General features: G+C 42.8%; 2 protein-coding genes across 4 annotated transcripts in view; one reads left to right on the top strand and one right to left on the bottom strand.

Moving 5' to 3' along the window:
• Positions 1 to 14,010, top strand: part of MUC15 (mucin 15, cell surface associated) — a 31,819-nt gene extending 17,809 nt beyond the window's left edge. For both annotated transcript variants that reach the window (XM_073658059.1, XM_073658058.1), the window contains exons 2-4: positions 6,255 to 7,079; positions 8,427 to 8,582; positions 11,054 to 14,010. In XM_073658059.1, coding sequence (XP_073514160.1) covers positions 6,275 to 7,079; positions 8,427 to 8,582; positions 11,054 to 11,184 — 1,092 coding nt within the window. In that variant the 5' untranslated portion in view covers positions 6,255 to 6,274 and the 3' untranslated portion in view covers positions 11,185 to 14,010. The remainder of the gene's footprint in view (positions 1 to 6,254; positions 7,080 to 8,426; positions 8,583 to 11,053) is intronic.
• The window catches only part of ANO3 (anoctamin 3), a 955,742-nt gene that overhangs the window by 112,294 nt on the left and 819,643 nt on the right, over positions 1 to 23,805 (bottom strand). The window lies entirely within an intron of this gene.

Here is a 23,805-nt window from a genome sequence, read left to right as displayed (position 1 = left end):
GCATTGCAATATAGTCCCTCTATAAATTGTTCGGTCAACAGCCTGTCCTCGTTTCCCACGCCGTCAGGGTCGGTCTGCTTAATGGCTCTCAGGGCCTCTTGTAGGTTTAGTGCATAGTCCCTTATACTCTCATGTGCTCGCTGCTTGCACCCATAGAATCTAAGCTTAATCTCGGCTGAGGTGCCAGTATCAAAGGTGTCCCTCAGCCGGGTTAGTATCCCTGCGACAGTCCTCCTCCCAGGTGGCCAGGACTTTACCTCCCTTTGGGCTGCCCCGGCTAGTTGGGCCACCAGGATGCTCACTTTTTGCTCCTCTGTGAGGGGGTACACCTGGAAGAGGCTATCCAGCTTTTCTTTAAAGTCATTCAGGGTATGTGACTCCCCTGAGTACTGGGGTAGCCAGGCTGCTCCCGGGATATAGGGCATGGTGAAGGGCATAACTGCAGCAGCGGTGGCGCTGGCGGGGGTTGAGGCAGTGAAGCTCTCCTCCGCATCCGACATCTTCCTCCCCCCTAGTGGACCGTGGCCTACCTTGCGATGATCCTGTTCCGTAGGCCGCGGCTCCGCAGTAGATCGTCAGGGTTGAGGACCTTCCGTCGCGCTCCGGTGACGTCGGCGTCTGCTGGGCTCCTTCCAGGACCTTACGCAACGTCCGGACGTGAGGCGGGGCTTCAGTTCTCGCGCGCTTTCGGAGTCCACGCCCCTCTTCTTCCCGCGCGGCGTCCTCAAGATGGCGTCCAATGGCGGGAAAACTCCACGGATGGCGGGAAGAAGGCCGAAGATGGCGCCGGATGGCGGGAAACCTCACCACTGGTAAGTTTGAACAGTCTTTGCTTTTCAGGCACACAGTACCCGGTGGTTGCGGGCACGAAATCCTGCCGACTACGCCAAAGTTGACGCGCCCTTGGGCCTGCTATGTCGCGCAGCGTCTCGCGCACGGGGGCTTACCCGGAACCGGGTCAGATGAGGGTTGTAGTCTCCAAGTGGCGGGGACCCGGTCCGTGCCCAGGGAGTCAAACTCAGTGTGTGGCAGTCTTGATAGGTGTTATTTGAGTGTCGACTACGCCACCCGTTGATTTGCAGCTATGGAGCTGCCGCTGCAGGGCAGACCGCTGAGGCCGGTGTAGAATTGTGCAGCGTGATAGTATAACCCCCAACGGGAGGGGTATGGCCTCAGGGCAGCCGACGTGGAAGATGGGGGTAGCAGGAACCACTCAGAGACGGTGCGGTGTAATTCAGGGTCTTTACTGGTAACAACGATAGACCCTCCCGGAGTACTTGCTAGCGAACGGGGCCTGGTCAGTCCTTGAGCAGATGGGATCTCCCCTGGCCAGGCGGAGTTGTAGGCCTCCCAAACTGACTGTACTCTTCTGGCTACCTTGCTAGAAGCGGATATAAGTAGCCCACGTCCCTGAGTGTGCTGTGTGGTGCTCACCCGTATGGCCGGTGACTCGGGGCCTTCTAATGGCTTCCGCTCCACGATGGCGGTGCTGGTCCCACGCGTGTGACTTTGCCTTCGGGTTTCTGGGCCTGAGGACCTGAAATCCCCTGCCAGTCGGCTTCTGCTGCTGGGTAAGAGTTAGTCCCCACAGCCTCGGACGCCGGGTCCGGTAAGAAAGCTTCTCAGTCAGGGCGAGCTCTGCAGCTGCCAGCCCCTGACTCATAGTAGTATTGCTCTCACTGAGCTTCTGCTGTTTCTTCCTATGACTGTTTCTCGTCTCTACTCTCCTTGACTCCTAACCCTGCCTCAGCCCCGGGTTTATATAGGGGAAGTTCTTCCCCTCCCAAGACTGGGCAGGAGGTGTGGCATGCACAGGATCCCTGACCAAAGGACCTCCCACCTGCTCTCAGACATAAAATTACATTACTGTGGAAACCAGACCCCTGGGGTGCCACACTAGCACAGGTTGATGAGGACATACAACTGATCGTGAAAAAATAAAGCATTTCATAAATTGTACACATGGAAGGGTTAAAAAATTGGTATGGATAATTCGGAATGCAATGGAGGAAGTCTATGTGGTTATTCAATAGCACTGGTGACTTTGAGTCACAGCAGCAAGGTGCGGTCACATGAAGATTTGAATATACTTTAGTTTAGGGTTTGGATTGCATGTAAGGTGAAACCCTCAAGAGCATGCTGAGGTACAGCATGTACTTACATGATTGAGAAAAATTCAATGATTTCACAATAGTTGCCAATGGACTTTTTATGTACCAGAGTTTCTTACAATATTACAGTTAGAAAGTAAATAATTCACAAATATTAATGACCAGGATACTTTTTAGCTTTAAATGGAACCTGTCAGCAGGATTGTGCTCAGTAAACTACACACGTGGTCAAAATTGTTGGTACCCCTCGTTTAATGAAAGAAAAACCCACAATGGTCACAGAAATAGCTTGAATCTGACAAAAGTAATAATAAATTAAAAATCTATGAAAATGAACAAATGAAAGTCAGACATTGCTTTTCAACCCTGCTTCCAGAGAATTTAAAAAAAATTAAACTCATGAAATAGGCCTGGACAGAAATGACGGTACTCTTAACTTAATATTTTGTTGAACAACCTTTTGAGGCAATCACTGCAATCAAACGATTCCTGTAACTGTCAATGAGACTTCTGCACCTCTCGACAGGTATTTTGGCCCACTCCTCATGAGCAAACTGCTCCAGTTGTCTCGTGTTTGAAGGTTGCCTTTTCCAGATGGCATGTTTCAGCTCTTTCCAAAGATGCTCAATAGGATTTATGTCAGGGCTCATGGAAGGCCACTTCAGAATAGTCCAATGTTTTCCTCTTAGCCATTCTTGGGTGTTTTTAGCTGTGGGCAGGGCTTTTCTTGGTGCTCTGTTCTTATATTCATCATGGTGGCTTAAATGACAGGTCACTGATCTTTTTGTGACCCGCCTCCTAGTTTAAATACTGCGCTTGCGCAGTTCATATTGTGGTCTTGTAAAATAAACTTTTAACTCCAGTAAAATGGCACCTGCGCAGTATCAGCTATCGCTTGCTGATACATGCTACTGCGCCGCTGCCATTTTGCTGGAGCCAAATTGTTAATTTTTGCTCCAACAAAATGGCAACATCGCATGTACAGTGGCATCTATTGGCAAGCAATAGATGCTACTGCGCATGGGTGGGCGATGGCACCATTTTGTTAGAGCAAAAAAATTTTTAGCTCCACAAAAATGGCAGCGGAGCATACGCAGCAGCATATATACCAGCAAGCAATATCTGCCACTGTGCATGTGTGGGCGCCGGCACAATTTTGCTGGAGTTAATTTTTTTTTTTTTTTTTTACAAGACCACAATATGGACTGCGCAAGTGCAGTATTTAAACTAGGAGGCAGGTTACTGAAAAATCTGTGACTTGTCATTTAAGCTACAATGATGAATATTAGAACAGAGCACCAAGAAAAGGCCACAGGCCCACCCCGAAATATGAGAATCTCATTATCTCCAAACTGCAAATAAAGATTAAACAACAACCACAGGATGGATTTCATCAACCCAGGTATCATTTTAATCAGTGTAACAGCGCCAACCTGACACATCATGTAGTTTACTGAGCACAATCCTAATGACAGGTTTGCTTTAAGCAAGTTGTCTAATGAAGATAATCCCCTTCTACAAAAAACAACTTTTAGGTTCCCTAACTGGTCAGCTATGACCTGCCACAGATTGCCGGCACTGTAATCTCTGTGATGTTCATGTGCCTTAATAGGCTACATAAGATAAGGGTTGTTATGGTGTAATAAACTCATTTCATCACAATATTCAAAATGGACTTTCCCTCCTTTAGCATGTTCACACTATAGCATCCCTAACTTTTGATACAGTGCTTCTTCACACCCAGAAGCTTCTTGGAGATAACAAATGCAGTTTGACTTTGCAGTCTATGCACCACACTTATTTCTTGCTTGCACCATAAGGCCTATTGAGACAGGAAGCCTTATACTGGCCTTCTTTGCTTTTGGTTTAAGGGTGAGGGCTAACCTGGCTATCGGATATCCATTACTTATATTTCTTCTAGGTGCACCCAAAACAAAAATAAAAAAACAGCAATATCGCATGTTACTTTCCCTTCATGAAGCTCCAAGTATTTCAGAAAATGCTGTACACTTAAGTGCCATATGTTGCATCTGTTTTTTGTAGCCCGCTTAGTCCTCATGATCAACTGACCATTCCCTAATGAGATGCAAAAAAGGTACTTAAAAGGTCAATTTCCCTATTCATGCTGTTGAACTATTTCAGACATGTACCACCAGCTCTACTGCACAAACCTACTGTTACTATAAGGTCTTTACATGTATTTAACATTCACCTCTTGAATCCCATTACGATATTACTCTCCATTTTCAATACAAAGATACTTTTTTTTCTTTGCTGTTTCCTTGGCTGCTAGGGTCTTTTGGTTCTTAAAAAGGTATTCTCAGTTTAAGAAATTAGTATAGTTATTTAGACAGCCAGAAAATAAGAACGTTTGCAATTGACTTACTTTCTCTATCTGCTGTCATTCTCCTTCAATGAGAACTTTTGTCTTGCATAATGTACATCTTGTTTCTAAGGAACTCGACCACCAGAGTCTGGCTGATAGTGTGCAGTACTTACATTTTCTGAGAGGAGTTAACTCTTAACATCCCAGTCAGCTCTCTCCAGCCTATTGACAGTAAGCTTTTCATCTTCCTTCCCTTACATCTCAGATCCTAGCTTTCAGAGCAGTTATCCTAATCACAGCTTTCACTTTCCCAAACTGTGTACTTATTCAAAGGCACTGTTATCTCTACATGTAAATATAGTGATAACAATGTAGATGGAGTACTAATGCTGACAAACCATTAATGTGTTGTAGCAGGACAGAGCTACTCACCAGAACTGTCACTCAAGGAGGAAAAACTGCCACCCAAGTAACCAGTAATTATGGCCTTGAGCTGTTCAAGATACAATTTGAGATCAGCCCTTAATGGCATTATTTCTATCAGAGTATACAGTAACTGAAGGCTTATACTGGCAAGGGACTATCTTGAAAAGACAACTACTTACTCTGTGTGAACTGTTGAGTTTTGTTTATGTTCATGTAGCTCCTGTTCAGACTGTATTGTATGACCTCTATGGTTTGACTCATGCAACTCTCTGTTGTGGTAATACAAATAATGGTTGATATAAGATTCAAATAAAAGTGAATTATTCAACAATATCTGAGTGCTGATGATTCTGCTGTAAGATGGAAATCTGAAACTATATCTGCTCAACATAAAACCCTCGATAGGTATACCTCCAAATAAGGTGTGGGGTTGCTTGTCCAACTAATATTCTCCAAATTAGTTAGCTTTGATGACTACATCTTTAAATAAAAGAGGTATTGTAAGACTAAGGCCACGTTTACATGTTGAATGTTTGGTCAGTTTTTTGATCAGTATTTGTAAGCTTGAAAAATTGCTCCCCAAAAACATAGTAACCTTGCATTTTTCACACTTGCCACTGGGACTATCTTAGACTTGTATTAGTCCTTTCAGGAACATTTTACAGCAAGGCTACATACTGTATTATCAAAGGCAGTATTACACAGTTGATAACACAAGATACATCAATCACAATAGGAAGTATGGGGTCGATCCATTAAGGCTGGCGTAGCGCACGCTCATGCTACATAAGTTTTCTTTGAATACAAGGCGCCTAATTTATTAAAATGCACATGCCACTTAGTGAATTTGGCCCCACTCCTGTGTGGTGTGCACCTCCGTGCACCACGCCAGAAATGTTACTACACTTAGGGCCTGGAGTAGCATTTGTGCTGTACAAAATGCCAGCACCTTTGATGAATTTGATGGATTGGCTTCGCCCCAGCTGCACCAATATTGGCGGAGCAGATTGAAACTGGTGTGAAAATGCCAAAAATGTCAAAGTTTTTGCTCATCTCTCCATTGTGCAAAAAATTTGTGATGTTTCAAAGGTTTTACACCAGTTTCCCAACATAAAAGCTTGGATGAATCGGCCCCTATGAGTCTAAAAAAGCCTCAGTGTTCAATGTGAAAATTGCATGATTTCAAGTTTATATTTTTAATACAGATATGGGTGGGAGAAAAAGAAAACCTTACCAAAAAATATTTAAAATATACATTTAACACATAAAATAGATTTAAACAGTAGTTCATTTTACATAATTACTTTACAGGAATATTTATCTGGAGCTGAATGAGAATCAACTTTATTTTTTAAGACCCTAAATCACATGTTTTTCTTATGTTTTTGCAGATTTTGCTAGTTCTTGCTACATGGGGAGCCACCCAGAAACAATGTTTTCATCATTCAAAAGAGTTGCATTACTATTATTGATTTCTCTTTTTTGGACCAATTGCTGCGGACAAAGCAGCACGGCTAGTCCAACGATTATTGTACTTACTGAAACAGGATCTACTAATGGGATCACTACAAAAATAGTTGATAATAGTGTGACTGGTGCAACAACCACCGTGTCACCTACTAGTAGTAAAGATGTCAATATGAATACTACCCCTGCTATAGGCAGCACAATTAGCGTGACTCAAACTAGCCTTACTGCCTCTATTTTAGTGGAGACAACCGATGTTGGCTCGACAGCAGTAAGCACAACTTCTATAAATGTCTCAGAAATGACCACTGAAACAATCACACCTGTATCTGTAACTGATGGCGCAACAAGCTCTTCGCCAAGCAATACAACTGCGGATAGCTCTACCACAGGCTTTACCACCAACTCCACAGCTTCTCCAAATTTCTCTAGTACAGCTCCCACTGAAAGTGTCACACCAGAATACACAACATCAAAGAATGTCTCCAACATGACCACTACGATGAGCACGATCATATATGAAACTACAGATCTCTCCAGCACTGTCAATGGCACAACGCACATAACCTTCACAGAATCCAACTCAACAGAAAGTACAACGGATATTCCCAGTTCCACCGAATTTACGCCAACAAGCAGCGCCACGGCCACCAGTGAGCCAACACAAGAAACTACAGTCACTACCCAAATCACCGAGAATGTGGCCACGACAAACAGCAGTCACTCAGAAATCTCAGGCAGTGATAAAGGTAATGATGTGCTGAAATGTAACAAGGTGATCTTTATATCAGGTGTACAATTGTCTTGGCATTTTGGCAAAGTCAAGTAAGTTACACCCTATACAATATAACCAGGAAATTTCAGCTGGTTTATCAGTCTTGCTTAATAGCCACCTGTAAGTAGTTCGTCCTCAGGCTATGTGCCCACGTAGCAGATTTGATGCAGAGCGTTTTTGCCTCTCTCTGGCAGAAAAAAACGCATGCAGATTTACATGTGTTTCTTCTGCCAGAGAGAAGCGTTTTTTCAGAATTTTTACATGTGTTTTCACATGCATTGTTTCAAGCACTTTTCCAAGCGATTTTGAGCATCACTTGGAAAAGTGCTTGACAAGTTGGTCACACAATATAAATCCATGCAACCGGCATGGATTTATATTGCGTGACCAACTTAGATGCTTTAAATGTTGCATACATAGGACAAAAAAAGAATTAAAAAGTTAAAAATAAAAAAAACCTGTATACTCACCTCTCCGGTCTCCTCCCGGCGGTGTCCTCTCTCCTCGGCGTCCCGCAGTGTACTGGCAGGACCTACGGTGACGTCATTTAGTCAGCTGATGGTCACGTGACCATCACCTGACCACTGACGTCAGCGGTTGCATGACCATTAGCTGACTAAATGACGTCACCACAGGTCCTACAAGTACACCGCGGGACGCCGAGGACAGTTTTTTTTTTTTTTTTTAACTTTTTTATTTCTTTTTTTCACCGCGTGGTAGCCGGGATGAAGAGGAGTTGTAGTCTCCTCTTCATCGTGGGTACCACACGCACCGCGATTACGCTGTAAATTCGCGGCCATTGAATTTAATTGAAATGCAGCAAATTCACATATACTTGTGGGTTTGCTGAGTTTCAATGTTCCTCAATGGCCGCAATTTTGCAGCGTAATCGCGGTAGAAATGGCAAAGCTGCGTTTTGCAACGCATTGCGAATTTGGAGCGCTAATTAGCGCATCATGTGCACAGCACATCTGAATTCACATTGCTTTGCATGGCAGACGGTTTTACAAGCATTTTTGCGGCCGTAAAAACACTACAAAAGCGCTACGTGGGCACATGGCCTCAGTCCACATGTGAAAGTTAGAAACAATTAGCTCAGAATTTCTCAAATTAGCTCAGAATTTTTCATGTCACAGAACAGTCGACATCCATATGTCGTCATAATGCGGTATATGGACATGGCTTGTCTCAAAGCGATGTTTTGCTATGAGTTTAGGATTATAATAAAATAGTTTCTGTTTAAGAGATATTTATAGCTTTACAGATTATGAATATTCACAAAAGTTTGATTTTTAAACTTTGTTTCTTTTTACTTCGGCAGAAGTAGGAAACAATGCTGGAGTTGTCCTAGGTGCAGTTATTGGGTCTATCCTAGGAATTACGCTGGTGTGTCTTACAGCTTACATCCTATGTGGAAGTAAAAAATCCAGTTCCTTTTCACATCGAAGACTATATGAGGATATTAGGAATGATCCAGGTATGCAAACATATTTTGGTATATTATTCTCATTTTCTGTTAAATTGTTTTTTTCAAGCTTTAATTTGTAATATAAACTGGCAGAAAGTGTTTACTCCTTACTAATATTGGAAGTGCTGGTACGTCTAATATCGGCTCTATGTCTTTGATGAGCGCTTATGAACTGAGGCCACATCTTTGCCGACAGATGATGGCTGTATTATTCAGCAATCATCTGCCTCTAGCAGCTACAAGTGAATTGGAGCTCCACATGCGGTTGTATTCTGTTGAGTGCTGCTGTCAATCTGTAGAGTTTGAGGAGATCGATGAGTTGACATTATAACCGTGGATCTTCTAAAAAACCCTGTGCCTGTCATGATGGTATCTTATGAAAGCCAGCCTGTGTGCGTTCATAGCATACCATGATTTTTGCTGCATGCAGTAATACTGCAGTATTGCTGTATATTGTACAAGTGATCAGATGATTGCAGATTCAAGTCCCCTAAGGGAACTGCAAAATAAATACATTACAAATAAAAAAAAAGTTTGAATCAACTTTCCTTTTCCCCCTATTAAAAATAAAAAAATACACATATGTGGTATTGCTACATCCATAAAAATAAGATCTTTCATAATATAAAATTAATTATCTCGATCGGTAAACAATGTAATGAGAAAAAAAATTAAATGGTATATTGCCTTTTTTCTGCTGCTGCAACACCACACCGGGATGAAATAATATTCAATCAAAACATTGTATGTACCCCAATGTGGTATCAATAAAAATATCAGCTCAGGGCACAAAAACTAACCCTTATACTTGCCCATTGACAGAGAATTGAAAATGGTATGTGTCTCAAAAAATAGTGACACTACCAAATTTTTATTTTTTATGAATTTCCACAATGTTCTTTTAGCACTTGTAATAATAAAAAAAAATGCATGTTTGGTATCGCCATAATCATGCTGACTTGGAAAATCCTTTTGCTTGGTAATATATACCATATAGTGACCAAAAAAAGGCAAAAAAGCAATGTTGGAATTGTACTTTTTTTGTTTGCTATTTTACCATGCTTCAATTTTTTTTCCTTTTTTTCCAGTACATCACATAATAAAATCGATAATATAAATTAAATATTCAACTTAACCTAGAAAACACAAGCCCTTATATGTCTGTCAATGCAAAAATGGAAAATCGTCCAGTTTAGAGGGTGTTAATATTTCTGATGTACCACAATAGTAGAAATGTTGCTTCCCTACTTTTTCTAAATGTGAGAATCTTTAAATAGCTGCTCTCTGCCCCTAATGAATGAAGGACCCCCATATAGGAAATCAGATTTGACTAATAAGATACATGAAAAAGTTTCCTAAGCTAACAAAAAGAGGACCTTTCACCAATTTGAGCATGTTAAACTGGCTAAATCATGGAACAGTGGCTGTAGAGCTTAGTAAAATACAGTTTTTATATTGTACCTTCTTCTCTCCATTGTGGAGATATTGACATGTACATTTTAGGTGATAATTTGTTATAGTTCAACTGGGCGTTGCCAGAGTTTTGTCTCATGGGGGTATGTACTTGTTCCTCTGCATGAGGTTGACCAATCATAACCAGGCAGCAACACACAGGGGTGAAAAGAACAAGTACTCCTCTCCTCACTGATGCCTGCAGCTGTTGTGTTCAGATACAGCAGGGCTGAATTATGTATCATAACAAACACTTCCAGATCTTATCTCATGGCACTCAGTGAGGGGAAAGGGTAAAAGTTGACAGTACTGTGAGAAAATATCTGGAAAAGTTTGTAATGATAAGTAACTTAGCTCTGCTGTATCTCTACGTAGTAGCTGCAGAGTTATCTATCATTAGAAACACTACCAGATTTCATTTCACATTGCTGTCATATTACTCTCTACCAACACACTAATGACTATGAGATGAGTTTGTAATGATGCATAACTCTGCAGCTACTGGCGAGAAGGGCATGTTCTTTATTCCCCCTGTGTTTTACTGCCTGCTTATGATTGCTCAACCTCATGCAGGGGAAGAAGTACACACCCCCAGACACAAATTTTAACCTGAACTTTCCAAGCTAATATGTCCGCGATGGAGACTTCAGACTCATTCTTCTCTAGATGTTGATAGATTCATACAGAATCAGATAGAACATGTCAGTATGTCTCAGCATGGAATTATAGGCATGCAGAGCTCAAAATATGACCATGTGCATAAGCCCTCAGCATGGCATCCTAGCTTGGCTGGACAACATATCTTTTTCTTCTGAAGCCTCACGTGATGCCTGTGAGTGGCCAGTGATGGCGCTGCTCACAGGCAGTATCTGCAACGTAAGCTAATTACAAAAATCCTTAGGCGCCCCGGGGGGATACATTGGGGGGTAATGTAAAGTACTGGACAACCCCTTTGAGATAACCAATTGCAGAAAATCGAAAAATGTTTACAATGAGGTTAAAAAAAGTTAACATATTTGTTATTGCAGTGCTACGGCTGGATAATCCTCCTGTGAGTCCCTATGATGTCAGCTATGGAGAGTCTTCATATTACAACCCTGCAGTCGTAGAAGAAGGGGCACATGAGACAATTGCAATGGATAACATTAGGCCTCGCTAATCTTCAAATAAACCTGTCTGTCGAGGACATTATCACCATTGTGTATGAATGCCATGGGACACCAACCCGTGCTCATTTGGAATGTGACAAGAAACAGTTAGTCTGTGATAAAAGGATCAGATGAATTTCTTTAAATAAATCAAGCAAGTGACTTACACAAATTCTATCTCTAAAAGAGAATGGTATAGGGTGGCAGGCTACCCCTTGTTTTATCTTTTTGTTCTATTAATTTGTAATTTGTCATCGTCATAAAAATTTACGCAGCATTGTAAATGCAGATATTTCTATATAAAGATAGAAAAGGTACAACTTGAGGTTGAAGCCAGCAAAAGAATATAGTCAACCAAAAATATCATGTAACCACGCTACAGGTTCATATGGCCTCTGAAGCCATCAACTTTTCTACAAGATAGTCCGTGGTCCTGAAAAACCCATATATCTATTTTCTCAGTTCCATTATTTCTTTTTATAATATTTAATAGTAGCACACCTTGAAATTTACATATGGTCCTTATTTATATAAAACATTGGTTAGTATTTTCTAAGAAGTCTAAAAAATGTTTGAGATTGCTTTTGTAATAATGACAGACTTATCAGTTGCACCCGTGGCTCTGGTGCAGAGGCTTTCCAAAAGTCATTTAGGCACATAAGAAGATATTAGTATTATAAATGCCCCATTATAGGGGGTTCCTTGCCATTAACATTGCATTGGGCTCATGAACTTCAAGCTATGACTGTGTTTACCGCAATTGTGATACCACATAGTTGTGTAGACCTATTGTCACGATTCCACCACTCATAGTGTCCTATTAATGCTGTGAGTGACAGCACTGCTGCCCTATGGATTGAGGGCTTGCTGAGCTGTCAGAATTGGAAGTGACAACTCAACCGCCCAATTTGAGGCAGAGGTGTATGTATTGTGAACGACAGCTCAGCCGTCCTATCTGGCTGGGTCTGTGGGATCTCCTCCAGGTGTCATCCATTCTGGGCGATAACAGGGCTGTTTAACACTCTGAGAATGGTCAGATTATTGCAAATGTAGCTTTGTTCAACTGGTGTGGGTTTTCTCTGTGCTCTGTTCTCTGTTGCCAAATTTGGATTTACCTTTGACCATTCGTTTGACTTACCCCTTTGTCCTGATCCGCTACCTTCCTGATACTAGGACCTCGGAAAGTTACCTGACTACACTTTTGTCTTTTCCTTCGTCTATTATGAGCCCTCTAGGTACTGACCCCGGATCTCTTGGCTAACCTGCCTTACTGTAAGTCCATGAGTAGTGACTAGCGTCACACTGAGTAGTAATTTTGGTGTATTTTTCCAAGCAAATGAAACATAATGTTTCATTTGCCTAAAATGATGACCTCAAGAAATAATCAAAATGTGTATAAAAATAAAAAAAAGCAAACATAAGACACTCTCTTGGTGCTGGTACACCATTTCCTTTATCATTACACATTTACCATGACAAGACAGCCTAGGATGTGTTAATGCCCACATTTGTGTCTCGTGCCATGTATAATGGAACGGTGAGAGGCCCATTATGGTTATCTTCCCTGACTTTGTTTCCAAACACTCAGGTTCTTGTGCGGCAGTGTTCCCCAACTCCAGTCCTCAAGAGCCACCAACATGTTTTCAGGCTTTCCTTAGTATTGCCAAGGGGGTGGAATTATTGCCTGTGCAGGTTATGCAATTATCACTGGGCCATACTAAGGAAAACCTGAAAACATGGCCTGTTGGTGGATTTTGAGGACTGGAGTTGCGGAATACTGATGTGCGGAGATCATGACTAGGCTCTTGTCATGATGCCAACTCGTTTGAGTTTCACCATTCAATTCTTTCAATTGTTCAAAAATTAGAAGCTCCCTGCTGTCAGTGTGGGTGACCCAGACTGGAACATATGTATATTTTAGCTGCCTTTTATGAAATTAAGATTATTTTTATTACTTCAACCTCCGGTTGGTCTTTTCTATTAAGATCTTGTAAATATCATAAATACAGTTTGTCGGTGAGGTGAAATACGTCCATAATAAACACTCAAAAAACTCCATAAATATCATGTCATCAACTACCATGGCTTCTAAAACCTGAAAGATATTGATACACACATAATGCTGCAGGATCCTGCTCCTATGAATTATTCATTTGTTTTCTGTTGTTCATGTGTTTTTGTGCATGTTATGTTCTAACCTGTCATAGCGAGATCCATAATATTTTACAGACCCCAATCCATAGTGTTATGTAATCCTTTCGACCGTACCCTAGTATTTCATAGATTTTTACAGGCGCGGAGTCCTTTATTGATGGTCAGTGTAATGCTGACTGACATGCAATATAAATTACAACTGCTTTCTGACCATTCCCCTACAGCGAGGCTCATGTGCCATTTGTTTTAATACAACACATGATGGATGAATCACTTTTAACTGTGTTATCTTTCTTGGAAATTGACTTTTTGTTAGGGCACAAATAAGCTAATCATAGGACGTTTTCATGCTGGTAACCCTAAAGTTTAGCTGAAATCTGGGGAAAAGGGGGACATTGCACAAAAGTATTCAATTTCACATCACAGGTGAATCAAAGTATTACATCAACGGTAAGGTCGCAAGCACAGGGGGTAGCAAATAATGAACTTGTACATGTAAAATATCACAACTGTAAAACGTATGTAATAATAAGAAAGCTGCAGTAGAGGAAATAAGTACAAGTAAATGTCTATCTCATTCGCCATTGATCAGACTTGTGTAAATCCGCTTTATCTTGCTCTTTGTACATGAAAACAAACATACACAAATGTACAAATATTTATTAAACACACATGTACATACAGCATCGTCTGACATTTGTGGTCTTGTGTCTGCTGCCTCTAGTGGAAAGTTGTATTATTGAAATTCAATAATGGCTATCCAGTTTTGGGTTAATGAGGCTTTTAGGAGTATTTGATTGATAGCCAAATCTTAGCGGTATTTTAACATGTACTGTCATATTTTTGATGAGTTATTTTTTTTTTTTACATAAAAACACAGGCAATGGCCTGAAAACAGCAACATAAATTATGCACACTTCGGTGTGGCTTTTTGATGAGTGTTTGATGTGTTTTTTTTCTACGCTAGGCTATTTTTATACTGTTGGGGAAAAATAGCAGCAAAAATGCTGAAAGAATTGACAAGCTGAAAAAAAAATGGGAAAAATGCACCGTGTGAATGAGATTTTAGAAATTTTATTCATCTTGCTGTTACTGTAAAATGCTGCATTTTTTTCTCCATGCATAAAAAAAATAACAAAAATGCTAAGTGTGAACAAGCCCTTGGACAAGCCATCGATATCAGATCAGTGGGGTTCCAGCTTCCGATATCCCTGCCAATCAACACCACGTTCTATTGATAGTTTTTCAGACAAAATTCATTATATTTAGTAATGGTTGTGTCTTGAATTACAGCACGGCCCCTTTGAATGTGACTGAGCCATAAACAGTTGTAGTTCCAGACCTGAACACTACAAAAGGTGTGGCGCGATGCCTGAATGCCATAATAAGGCTGCGGTCACACTGACAAATATTCTCTCTTGCGAGGGAATCAGGCGAATTATGCTAATGCCACTCAGCTCAAACTCAGATTTTGCGCAGTATTTCATGGACAGCAAAGCTTGCAGCGCTGGGAGCCGCGCATGTGCTGTGACGAGCGGCTCCGGCCGCACACAGTGAAGCTGGGATCTACACAGCCTCACTGCGCACCCGCGGGGAGCCGCTCGTCACAGCACATGCGCGGCTCCCAGCGCTGCAAGCTTTGCTGTCCATGACATACTGCGCAAGCGTCCCATACTTGCATCAGCGCAAGCCGGGAGCAGAATTCAAACATGTGGACAGCGCCATGCCTGACTGAATGCGAGGATCACACCCCTATGACTAAACGAGCAGGTAGGGTATAAACATATAAAGTGGATTTTACACATTATATTAGTGCCGATTTTAATGAAAAAAGCGTGTCAGTGATGCACATTGCATCACTAACAACACAATGGGGGCAGTTTACATAGTAGACATGACAGGTTCCCTTTAAAATGCACAAAAATCCTGCTTGCAGTATCCGAAAGGTCTTAGTAATGGCCATAAAATGGCGATTAAGACTTCTATAAGGAAGAATTCTTTAAGGCTAAGGTCACACCAGCATGTATTTCCTCATATGAATTGGGCTGATAATGCTAATCATACTCTGATCTGAATTTGACCAGTGTCAGCACAGTCTGATTTTCTCGGATGAGGAGAAGATGGATAAAAATGTCTAAATTCTGTCAGTGCGTGAAAATCTGACTGCACTCAGATGTCATCTGAGTGTAGTCCGATGGTCTCCACAGACTCATTGCCTTGAAACTTGGGCATTCTGCGATTTTTTTTTTTTCCTTAGAAAGTCTCTGTCCGAGGAACAAAATCAAACATGTGCACGGCCCTTTAGAATTACTTTGGCCCAAGTGCAATTAGATGTTTTGACCGATCTCTCTTGGAGCGGTAATATGGTCGTCTGCACGAGCCCTTACACTTAATGACAAATACATAGGATTATATGTCTTCTCTGTTGTCATAGGCGATAGGAAGCTCAACAAAAAAAAAAGAAGAAGAAAAGTGAATATATGGAAACACTTGAGTTATTCCACCTCCACCACAGAGGTAGATGGAGTGGTTGTCTACTACTGGATCATCACTGGTATAAAAGCTGGAATGACTTCTCCATTGGAGGTGCTCAGGAGTTTCCATAACTCTCAGTTTCTTACAATGTGTAAAGTAATTTACAACAAGTGTGCAGCCATCAGGTCCTTGACTGCATAGTCCAACCAACATCCGGATTGAAGGAAAGGGTAAATAAAATAAGATTTTTCTACTTGGAGGGCTGTTTCTATTCGTTGATAAAACCAGATGGCCGTTTTCCTTTAATTGATAGCATTCTGTCACTACAGCAGCGGTATGCTTATGTGTATTGGAGGCTGCTGTGACTCAGGGCAGACATGGTTCTCTTTTTAATCTGCTCATTGTGTGTAAATCTACAAGAGTCTTCCAATCTCTTAAAAAAACAGCACCAAATGTAAAGGCTTCCTGTGACTGTCACCTTTGCTGTGCCATCTCTATCTAAGGCACATGGCCGCTTTTCGCCTATTGCACACCTTATGTATGCAATTTATTTCAATCACATAGACAAACTCCAACTTTGTATATGGAAAAAACAGCACCCCTCACTGATATTACTGCCTAATATACTATATGTACTTGGAGGATACAGATGAAAAGACGCCCAATCAGTAGGAGAAAAGTTAACACATTACTACAATGTGTTTTTTTTTATTCCATGACTGGAATGGTGTCACTAATGTCTGTTCCTTGCCCTTAGACCATGTTCACACGTTCAGTATTTGGTCAGTATTTTATATCAGTATTTGTAAGCCAAAACCAGGAGTGGAGCAATCAGAGGAAAAGTACAATAGAAACACGTCACCACTTCTGTATTTATCACCCACTCCTGGTTTTGTCTTACAAATACTGATGTAAAAATCTCACCAAATATTCAGCGTGTGAACATGGACTTTGTAATATACTCACTAGCTGCCATCTTCTGCTCTATTCCAGCCGATCTTCTGCCATTGTGACCTGCCGAATCTCTCCAGTGTTTGCTGGGTGAGCAACTCAGTCTAAATCTAAGAGAGCCAGAATGAGGAGCTCATAGATTTACACCGAGAGCTTGTGACCGTTACCTCTGACTTCCGGTCAGTCAGAAGTTGCCGTCACAAGATGGTGGATTGGAACTGCAGCGAGGTCTGGAGGAGCAGAAGATGGCAGCTAGTGAGTATAATACAAGCAGCCATCTTCTGCTCCTCCAGACCTTGCTCCAGTCACAATCCGTCATCTTGTGGATGCAGTTTCTGAATGACTGGAAGTCAGAGGTAACAGTCACATGTTCTCAATGTCAGTTTATGAGCTCCTCGTTCTGGCCTAGTACTAGTGTAGTGAGCTGGCCGGCTCTGGCTGTTCTGTGATTATTGATATAGAGCCTGTTACAGAAGTGATTACACAGGATGATGTTGCCACCTTGTGGCCAGAGGTTGCACCTGCGCAGGGTGTGATGACAGAGAAAAAGACTGAGCCTCCTGTGTCCGGCCCTAGAGAGTCACGTGACCAAAGTGGGAAGCAGAAAAAAGCGCGAAAAGAGTTTGCTGTGGTCTGTGAAAAGAGCCAGGACAGTGTGCAGGCCCTCGTGTGTGGCGCAGGAGAGACTCTCAACGTGATTTCTTCTATCTGACACCATATCCTCGGGGCCTTCCCCAGCTTCTGCACTGCTGAGGGATACAGCTATTACACTCCCTGCTACTGGAGTGTGGACTACATAAGGGATCCACCAAAGCTGCTATCCGGATCAGAGAGACTGTAAGCGGGTCCTCTGGCGAGAGGCCGAAATATTCCCTCCTTTTAGCGTAATTTGTTGTTCCTGTTTTTTTCTCCGGCTGGGACCCCTTCCTGCAAAGACAGACAGGCCTGCGACGGGGGACACATCCTTCTGGAGTAAAGGACTGGTAACGTGTGAGTAGGGACAGTGAGGGTCAGCTTATCAGTACACGTTATTACTGTGCATATTTACGGTTGTCATTTATTGTTTTTCTTTGCTGTGTTAAAAATGTATACGAGTAAAGATACGGTTATCAAGATGGAGTCTGTGTGTGGGGATCTTTCTTGGCCAGATCATAGATACCAATGCGCGGCCTTCCCCGCGGTCACTTCACTAGCTCTCATAGACTTACACTGAGAAGTGACGTTAGGCTCACCCAGCAAACACTGGAGCTATCCAGCAGGTTACAATGGCAGAAGACCCACCGGAGCGGAGCAGAAGATGGTGACAAAAATATTCATTAGTTATACCACTCTAGCAGTGAAATTAATAAAAACCGGAGTGATGCTTTAAAGCTATTGCCAAAGAGATAAACATTTTTTTCAAAACATGGACTATTTTAGGGTAAAAAGGCAAAGATTACTCACCATTTAATCCCCCACTGCCCCAATGCCACCACTCTGATGGCCCCCACTAGTCTCTACAGCCGATCTTGTGCCCTCTACCGGTGGAAATTCTGCAGCCAATTACTAGCCGGTAGTCGCATGGGTAGAAGGCATGTGATTAGCTGCAGGAAAGGAAACCCGGATCGGTGGGAACCATTACAGCAATGGCGCTGGGAGGGATTCAACAGGTGAGTTATGTTTTTTGTTTTTATTAAATCCCTGCAATTCCAAAAATATATATCCCATATAATCTCTTTTATTCATGTATAGCTTATAATGTTAGTCTGCTCTTACAAAACAAAGCAGAGCATTGTGGTGGGCTTCTGACTTGGCCATTTAGTGCCCTCTGCAGCCTTCCCCTGACCCTCCTGGTGCGCCTTGTTACATGTACTGTGATTACTTACTGTCACATAAATAGACAGAATTTACCTATGAATATTAAGTACAGTATATGTGTATGCGTGTGCGTGTGTGTGTATATATATATATATATATATACATATATATGTATATATATATACACTGTACTTACTATTCATATATACACACTAATTTTCAAGAGTTGCCCTCTTCTCACACCCCTACATGCATATGCCTACAGTGCCTATGGATAAATCTATCTCAATTCATTATGTTAGGCCACTGTGACATCCACATATTGCATTATTTATAGAGATGCCATATGAAATACAGAGCAGGGCCCTCCACCACAATCCAGGTAGATGAGCAATACCTCCTTCAGCTGCCTTGACCTTGTTGTCATTCCCTTTATGTATTTGTGACACGTGTAGAATATGATTTCTTATCAAAGGTCTTATTTGAAGTAGATAGAAAAGACGACATTGATTTTTGTTACTTGTGAAGTGATTGTATTCTGTGATAAAACTGAAAACTAGAATGAGGTCAAGGAAATAACCGCATACAGAACGAATCCAAGAAACCTATGGCGTACTTCACTGTTACTGCATGGTTGAAATGTGATATGTAATTATAACTATTCAGCCAAACCCATAACCAGGAACAGAATGTAATAGACACATATATACCATGAGCGGGCAATGAAATCATGGAGCCCACAAAGCAAATGTCCTAATTCGGCAACCTCCATTCCCCAACTTTTAAAGACCGGGAGAGGTACATGTATTGCAGCACGTACACAGTAATTTAACATCTAATGAAGGCCCTTCGTGTTCTAACCCACTATGATACCCCTTTCATGACCATTACAGAGTATGATGCCCCAAAAATGCCCCATGCGCAATTTGATACCGCCACGGTGAATTCCCCCCACAGTAGCCCCACACTCGTAGTATGATGAGCCCACAATGGCCCCACAAAAAATAAGATGAACCCACAGTGCGCTCAGCACAGTATGATGCCGCCACAACGCCTACCACACAGTATGATGTCCCCATGGTTCACCCTCACACATTCTGCAATCCACACAGTGAAACCCACCCGACAGTACTATGCCACCAAAGTTCCTGCACACACATGAGGCCCACAGTGACCTTTCCACACTATAATATCCCCACAGCACACCCTCGGTATCATGGCCCCATTGTGACCCAACCCCACAGTATGATGGCTCCACAGCAACCTAAACACAATATTAAGACACCCACAGCACCCCCACACAGTAGGGTGGCTCCCACACAATATGTTGGCCCTCACAGCCCCCCATAGAGTGTGATTTTCCCACAGGCTTCATAGAATATGATGCCCTCACAATGACCTTCTGCTAAATTTTGATAACCTGATAGTGACACCCCCCCACACACAATATGATACCTTCAGAGCCCCACAGACAGTATGATGGCCCCCATAGGGTATGATGGCCACCACAGTTCTCTACACAGTCCCCAGATATGCAGTTAGTGGACTGAGACTTTGTGATCTATGGTCTAGTGTAGTGTTGAGCGAGCACTAAAATGCTCGGGTGCTCAAAGCTCGGGCCGAGCTCGCCGTGATACTCGGGTGCTCGACCCGAGCAACGAGCCCAATGTTAGTCTATGGGAGACTCGAGCATTTTTGCGGCGGCTCCTCCGGCAGTCTTTTAAAAGCCTAACAAGTGCCCAAAACGATAGTGACAGTGCTCAAATGACATGGGGACAGCATGGGGATCGCCCCAGGAAGCATTTCTGACCCCCAGGTCACTGCTGTCAACAACGTGGTCAGAGGTATTAATACACTTTTACAGGCTCAAAATAAAACGTTCAAAAACGAAAGTGAAAGTGCTTTCCTGTGAAATATGTTAAGGATAGTGTTGAGCGATACCTTCCGATATCAGGAAATATCGTATCGGATTGGATCGGACCGATACCCAAAAAGTATCGGATATCGCCGATTCCGATACAGGAAACCAATGCAAGTCAATGGGACACAAATATCGGAATGAAAATAAACCCTTTCTTTCCTTGTAGGTTAATTCTACATGAAGTAAAACAACTAAGAATAATGTAGAATGTATTACGCGAAAAGCCGGCAATTCATCAGCGGCATACACGGGTACCCGACAATTTACAACAGAAAGAATAGAGCTTCACACATAGATTAGATAGATAGAAACAAGTCAGTCACATATATATGAAGTACAGTGACAGTGTTGCTTACTGTACTTGTCATTTAGTGTAAAGGATTTATTTAAAAAAATAATTGTGTTTTCATGCACTGTCTCTTTAAAAAAGCCGGCCGGCAATTCAGCAGCGGTACCCGACAATTTATAACAGACAGAATAGAGCTTCACACATAGATTAGATAGATAGAAACATGTCAGTCACATATATATGAAGTACAGTGACAGTGTTGATTACTGTACTTGTCATTTAGTGTTAAAATGAAGGATTTATTTAAAAAAAAATTGGCGTGGGGTTCCCCTTAATTTTAGGCTCTAGCGGAGGTTAAGCAGACGGCTTGGGCAGATGTTTGAAGCCTGGGAAGGGGGTAATACCCACGGAGCTTCCCAGGCTACTAATATCAGCCCCCAGCTGAATACCTAGCCTTTACTAGCTATTAAAATGGGGGACCCCCTCAAAAAAATGACGTGGGGTCCCCCCTAATTTAATAGCTAGCAAAGGCTAGGCAGACAGCTGGGGTCTGATATTAATAGCCCAGGAAGGGTGCCATGAATATTGGCCCCCTCCCAGGCTAGAAACACCAGCCGTCAGCCGCCCAAGAAATGGCGCATCCATAGGATGCGCCAATTCTGGCACTTAGCCTCGCTCTTCCCACTGCCCTGTAGCGGTGGCAGTGGGGTAATAGGGTTGGGGTTGATGTCAGCTTATAATGCCAGCTGACATCAAGCCCAGGTTAGTAATGGAGAGGCGTCTATAAGACACCCCATTACTAACCCCATAGTCAAAGTTAAAAAAAAAAACACAAACACCCAGAATAAAGTCCTTTAATTGAAATAAACACACAATTCTTTATTGTTCTAAATTAAACTATACTTACCATCACGCCCATTCAAGCTGAAGCCAACGATCTCCTGCAATAAAAGAAAAATAATAAAGCAACCTCATCCCTACATTTCCATGGTTCCCAGGACAGCTCCAGGTCTGCTACATCGAGTTGACAGGCTGGACCGCAGCAGAACGCTGCCATCCAGCCTGTCATCCCGCAGACACTGAGAAGCGCAGGCTTGCTTGCGCTCCTCAGTGTCTCTCTGTGACGGCATCCAGATGTGACGGCATAAAGATGAGCCGAGGTCATGTCCAATGAACTCGGCTCACCTCATGCACGTCACTGACAGCGTGGGAAAATTCTCCTGCACTCAGGGCTTCAGCGTGAGAATTTTCCCACGCTGTCAGTGACGTGCATGAGGTGAGCCGAGTTCATTGGACATGACCTCGACTCATCTTTATGCCGTCACAGAGAGACACTGAGGAGCGCAAGCAAGCCTGCGCTTCTCAGTGTCTGGGGGATGACAGGCTGGATGGCAGCGTTCTGCTGCGGTCCAGCCTGTCATCTCGATGTAGCAGAGCTGAAGCTGTCATGGGAACCATGGAAAGGTAAGGATGAGGTTGCTTTATTATTTTTCTTATATTGCAGGAGATCGTTGGCTTCAGCTGGAATGGGCGTGATGGTAAGTATAGTTTAATTTAGAACAATAAAGAATTGTGTGTTTATTTCAATTAAAGGACTTTTTTCTGGGTGTTGTGTTTTTTTTAAATACTTTACTAGAAATTCATGGTGGTCATGTCTAATATTGGCGTGACCCCATGAATTTCGGGCTTAGGGCCAGCTGATAATGCCAAGCTGGCCTTAACCCCTTTATTACCCATTGAGCCACCGCACCAGAGCCCTGGATGAGTTGGGTACAGCGCCAGAAGATGGCGCTTCTATGAACGCGCCATTTTCCGGGGTGGCAGCGGACTGCAATTTGCAGCGGGTGGGGCCCAGAAAGCTTGGGCCTCCCTGCGCTGCGGATTCCAGCCCCCAGCTGCCTAGTTGTACCTGGCTGGACACAAAAATAGGGCGAAGCCCCACGTATTTTTTTTTTAAATTATTTCATGAAATTCATGAAATAATTAAGAAAAAAAGGCCTTCCCTATATTGTTGTGTCCGGCCAGGTACAAATAGGCAGCTGGTGGTTGGGGGCAGCCCGTTCCTGCCTGCTGTACCTGGCTGGACACAAATATAGTGCGAAGCCCCACGTCAATTTTTTTTTAATTATTTCATGAAATAATTTTTTAAAAAAAGGGCTTCCCTATATTGTTGTGTCCGGCCAGGTACAAATAGGCAGCTGGTGGTTGGGCGCAGCCCGTTCCTGCCTGCTGTACCTGGCTGGACACAAATATAGGGTGAAGCCCCACATCAATTTTTTTTCAATTATTTCATGAATTTCCTGAAATAATTAAAAAAAAATTGACTTGGGGCTTCGCACTATATTTGTGTCCAGCCAGGTACAGCAGGCAGGAACGGGCTGCGCCCAACCACCAGCTGCCTATTTGTACCTGGCCAGACACAACAATATAGGGAAGCCCTTTTTTCTTTATTATTTCATGAATTTCATGAAATAATTTAAAAAAAAAATACGTGGGGCTTCTCCCTATTTGTGTGTCCAGCCAGGTACAACTAGGCAGCTGGGGGATGGAATCTGCAGCGCAGGGAGGCCCAAGCTTTCTGCCCCCCCTCCCCCCCCGCTGCAAATTGCAGTCCGCAGCCACCCCGAAAAATGGCGTGTTCATAGAAGCTGGATGCTGTACCTGGCTGGCATACAAAAATATGGCAAAGCCCACGTCAAAATTTTTGGGAAAAAAAGCCCCTGACTGAGGTCACTGGAGTGCATTCAGGCAGCGCAGCTCCGGAGACCTCCTTTACGGCACTGCTGTACCGTGGGAATTTCTCACGATACAGCAGGGCCGTAAAGGAGCTAACCGGAGCAGCGCTGCCTGAACTCCGGCGAACCCTTACGGCCCCATCATTCTAGCGGCGGCAGCGGTTCAGAGCGGTCACATTCTATGTGGCCGCTCTAAACTGGAGATCATCGTGGGACACTCGTGGACTACTACGGAGGGGTAAGGATAAGGTTGTGGTTTATTATTTTATATTTTATTACAGGAGATCGATGGCTTCGGGGAATTAGGTGT

This window comes from Phyllobates terribilis, unplaced genomic scaffold (assembly GCF_046119375.1).
Source record: "Phyllobates terribilis strain yellow unplaced genomic scaffold, ASM4611937v1 Scaffold_13__5_contigs__length_258822181, whole genome shotgun sequence".
Classification (NCBI taxonomy): Eukaryota; Metazoa; Chordata; class Amphibia; order Anura; family Dendrobatidae; genus Phyllobates; species Phyllobates terribilis.
Note: the sequence above shows the minus strand (reverse complement) of the source record. Positions and strands in the feature narration are given on the sequence as shown.